The sequence below is a fragment of the Opisthorchis viverrini genome, assembly GCF_000715545.1.
Source record: "Opisthorchis viverrini unplaced genomic scaffold opera_v5_217, whole genome shotgun sequence".
Taxonomy (NCBI): Eukaryota; Metazoa; Platyhelminthes; class Trematoda; order Opisthorchiida; family Opisthorchiidae; genus Opisthorchis; species Opisthorchis viverrini.
Window position 1 is genome coordinate 93,161 of NW_008751876.1, and position 4,783 is coordinate 97,943.

General features: G+C 48.8%; 1 protein-coding gene across 1 annotated transcript in view; it reads left to right on the forward strand.

The window, feature by feature from the left end:
* The window catches only part of T265_08446 (hypothetical protein), a gene marked incomplete at both ends in the record, with an annotated part of 8,620 nt that extends 4,615 nt beyond the window's left edge, over positions 1-4,005 (forward strand). Inside the window, 5 exons of the mRNA XM_009174253.1 lie at positions 71-295; positions 534-622; positions 716-848; positions 3,449-3,698; positions 3,852-4,005. Coding sequence (XP_009172517.1) covers positions 71-295; positions 534-622; positions 716-848; positions 3,449-3,698; positions 3,852-4,005 — 851 coding nt within the window. The remainder of the gene's footprint in view (positions 1-70; positions 296-533; positions 623-715; positions 849-3,448; positions 3,699-3,851) is intronic.
* Positions 4,006-4,783: the final 778 nt, after the last annotated feature.

The window sequence follows — 4,783 nt, forward strand, 5'->3', positions numbered from 1 at the left end:
AAAAGCCTAACCGCAAGGCAGCGGTGTTTGGCGGGGAAATGCAAATGCATTACCTTTTCTACGGAACAAGTCGCCATACATGTTCCAACCCCCAACCTGGAGGACCAGGAGACTGTGTTCGTCAGACCTCTAACCATTGACCAACCTGGTATGAGAGACTCTGTGAGTGTCGCGCGGACACCCCCCAGTATAGCTCAATGGGTCGCCGAGGTACACAAACCACCACACCACGATAAGGTCCAGTCTCTTCGTGACGGAGGCTCGGATCCAAGGCTGCTCGAAAGTGTCCGACTTGGTGTTTTCTAGGGCATTTGCTCAGGAGAGGCTGGAAATTGAAAGAGGTCACCATAGCAGAGCGAACAGAGCAGAGGTTAGACGACGAATGAAGACCGCAGTGGCTCAGCTGTACCAGTGTTGCAACGACAGAGAAAATTTCATTGTTGCACATTTTCGGGTGGCCAGAGGCACCTCTTGCTTTAACTACTAACCCTGTGGTGAACGGTAAATAATATAACTAACAGTAAATCGCTCAGCTGTAACACCCGTTCGGTGCCTAGCTGCCATGCCACCAGAAGGAAGCACGAGGGTTGGGATAATCCCAGGTTGCCCAAACCTAGATAGGGTAAGTCGAGCTGCAGAGGTCGGGTTCGAACCACGGATCTTCCGGTCGATGAATTCGCGCTCTAACCACTGAGCAATCTCACTCCGCGAACAGATAAACCTCAAAAGCGTCATAAATCAACGAGACAAATTGCAATCACCGAGAGTTGTGGGTCTGCTGCATGTGAGTGCCATCACGGAGCCGTGGTCAACTGGAGGGATACAGGAGGCCGAAGTTGCAAATCAAGGTACACAACTTACACACGTGGCCGTGCCAGCAATATAATTGCTAAATAGATGAAGCAGTCAGGTGGAGACCACTTGAAGGTATCACAGAGCGGAGCAAATGCGGGCTTCCCATATGTCCCAAGGGCACCTTCTGGAACTATGTACACTATCATGGTATTTTACAGGGGTCAGGCAATGTGGATCAAAGGTAGATGCAAGTACTCAGCAGGCCCACTAACTGTAGTCAGATGCTCATCAAGATTCAGAGGTATACCGACATAGGTGTCTCAAATCAGCAAACGCAACCCGAGTTCGGAGATTAGTGTTCTGACCTTATCTACCATACTACAGTTGGAACTCATAAAATTTCCAAGATACATGAAGCGCTCCAGAGAACCGAGTGCCACTCCTCGGATTATAAGCGGTTGTATACGACATTACATTTGCGGATGCAAAACGTATGACTTTGGTCACGTTTTCAAAAACAATGCTTTATTCCCCTCTTCGATGACGAGATGTTATCTACATACTCAAGATTAGCAAGGTCTTCACTGGCAGCTATTGGAAGACCTTCCAGTGTTCTCATTAGGTCGTCGATCACGAACCTAAATAGGAGTGTAGTAGGCAACACTGCCGGATATCACTTTGTGTACGGAGACTTTTCGAAGGCTCTTCATACACCCTCACAAGCCCGGAGGTCTGAAAATACAAAAACTTATTATATTCACAAACTTCCGGGACATTCCTTGCCGATCAAATATCTTAAGGAAAACAGACAGGTCAGTTGGATATAATGCGCCTTGGAAACCCAGGAATAGTGAAACTGTGGGCGTTTTATAGGCACGGCTCTGTTCTAGATCCTGACGAAACGTGAAGACTAGGCCAACGAACCCACTACCGGGTCTGGAGTCAAGCTGATGCTTCTGTGGTTAACGCGCCCACTACGAACTCCCTTTTCTGAAAGTGGACCTTATCACTGATTTCCCCTTTTTCCCAGATGGAGACAGATGGATCAGATAGACGCTGACTGAAAAATTCACCCCCACTCTTGAAAAAAATGGGTGAGGTTAACCCAACGAGAGCGGTGGCACCTTGGAGAACAGGGCTCCCACGTTCACCGTCCAGGTTTCTAGAGCAGTTCGACAATTCAGCTGAACAGAAAGGCGACCACGAGAAATGTCCCTTTAAGTGCCTGGCCCGGCGGTCACGGCGTGCACCTTTATAGAAGATGGTATCGTCATTTTTAAGACTTTATCGTCTCGCTAACTGGCAGCTTCCGAGTACCGGTCGCATGGGTCAACCAAAGTGACCGTCTGGTACTCCCTGTATTCCTCACCGGTTCCATTTTCTTAGCCATCCGAGTCCACCAACCTCCACAGTCGGTGCACGAGATGAGTTTCACTTGAGGTCTGACGATACGTCAGGCTGCATTATGTCTGGACCCGGTCGGACATTTATACGAGACTCAGGACTGGACGGTCTCATTCCAGTCGGAATTGATATCCAATGGTAGGACCATTGGAAGAGAATCCAGATGGTAAAACCGACAAGTTCGTTTGAGTTCAGGAACCGCCAGCCTCTCAGTTACCGAACGAGTTGCCCGCTCCTTAGGCCACCCAGGGAAACGAAGAGTGAAGCAACTCTGAACGAGTGCATAGTCAAGATATACACATACTCAAGAACGAGCGCCAATCAGTTATTGGTCTGCGACGCCGGGATTTGATGGCAATGTGAACGAGTTGAGTCTGTGACTGGTATGCTGTTTGGGAACAACATGCGGCCAGATGACCTCGGTTATTTCGGAATATAGTAAAGCATGAAAACAGGATGAGCTCACCACACAGCTGAAGAAGCCGTTCGCCGTTGTCGAGTTCAATCCAAGTCAATCAACAGAATCTAGGATGCACTAAGTTTGGCAACTCTGTTTTCACATTTTATTGCGAACTTCATCTGATTCGTTCTTGAGAAGACTAAGCTTCATCTATGTAAATTCACGCGCCGGTGCATCTATCCGGCGTTCCATCGGCCCTCACTGGGCAGAGGGCCGCATCCGTCCCGCATCTTGGGCTATTTCTTCCTGTGGACTATCTTCCTGTTCGGTAACTCCGCGCTTCTCTGTTACTTGGCTGCAAGCAATTCTACTTCCTCTGATTATGCTGTCTCTCTTGGGAGTCACATGACAATTTTCACAAATTCAAACTGATTTTGCATACTCACGATCGGCGATATAATTGTACGAATCTCCTGGTTAGTCGACATACCGCATTTCATGCCTCACGGCCAAAAGCAATTGGTTGGGAGAGACGTATACTGACCCATAGACTGTTTGTCCTTCGCGCCCGCGAATTGTGTCCTTCATGTTTCGCCAAAATTATACCCACATCAACCTTACATGTCAACTAGCCGAAGTGTTGGTTATAAGTATACTCCGCGCGTGAGTAACTTGAAACCCGGAAAGCACAAACATATGAGCCTCCGTAGAAACTTCGGGATGGGTGCCAGCATTGGACCTAACTGATATCTCGCGTACGATTGGTCTGTGCCCCACTAACTTCACCAAACCAAAGACTGACCGATACATACACAGGGTCAAGACTTTCGCCCAAGCTTTCCCTGCCAGGTTTGCCCTTGTCGTTCGGCGGCTTCCTTTCACCTGAAAGGTACAAGCATTGTGGACTAGAGGCGCTGATAGACCACATCAAGCAGAAAAGAATCAGTCCCACGAATTGGGACTTGAATCCACGGTGCATTGCAAAAAACAACGCAAAAGTGTCGGACAGAACAATCGGGGTAGACAGGACCGCATTCAGAGAGAAAACCTACCTGCCCTCACTTGCTTTGAGTCAAATCGTGAAATGGAGGGTCGCGCGGTACGTTCGAAATCAGTCTCGTTTTACCCTCGTGCAAATTTGTGAAAGATTTTTTCGCTGTTTAATCTATTCACAGAGTACACACGAGCCATTGTTGAATTTTCTCACCGAAACATAATATTGACGTGATAACCCTTGTTGTTTTGCGCCCAGCTCCTATTTTGCATCCAGTCTCGACCATGACATTGACGAATACAAACCGCAGCCATCGATAGACCACAACAGGTGTGGGCGAAATGGCTGTCCGTCGAACGTAAAACGCAGTGTCACATTTGCAAGACCTGGTGGCACTGAAAATGCGTGGTAAGCCAAGTAGCTGGATCTCCTGACCTGTTTGTCTGCAATGTATATCGTAGCTAAGAAGGGAGCCACCAAAAACGAAGCCCAATCAACAGTGCCTAATCAGAAAGGCCGGTGTGAGTGTTTCGCTTCGATCGGGATGCTCGACGTGAAGCTGGAGCTTCTTTCTAAAGCACTGGAGGAAGCAAACTCAAATAACGCTGCGACCTAGACAAAAGCTGAGAAAGAACTTACATCGCTAAAAGAGCACCTCGCGTTGCTCTTCCCAGGTCCACTGGCTGCGGGGAAATACATCCAGCTCTTTAACGCGGCAATAAAGGCCATCACGGCGTCTAAAGTGGACAGGCGCTTGAGGGAGATCAGAATGATGATCTGGGAGTCATTCTCCGGAAAAAATCACGTCAAATGAGCTGGCGCATTTGTTCCTTGGTAGTGTCCTCGCCAGGTCTGTCCACCAATCGCTTTACGCAGAATAGTTACACCAGAAAGCGAAAACTTGGGTTTCTAGTCACCCTCTCCTCCCAGTCTGGAATACGGAATATCTTAAGGTGGGCTGGCAACATTCGAAAGGCCTACCCAATGAGTAGGCATCCGTCTGAAGATCCCCCTCTAGAGACGCGAACGCTGGGCCCAAGGAGTTCTCGGGTGGAGGCGCAAAAAATGCTTCCGCTTGGCGCCGGTTCAGCCGACTCCAGACTCATGTACACACCGATTGTAACCATAGCTCCTGAAAGCGTGCCGATGCGACCGGCCGCGTCTCCGGAGGTCAGTTTCTATTCAATCAT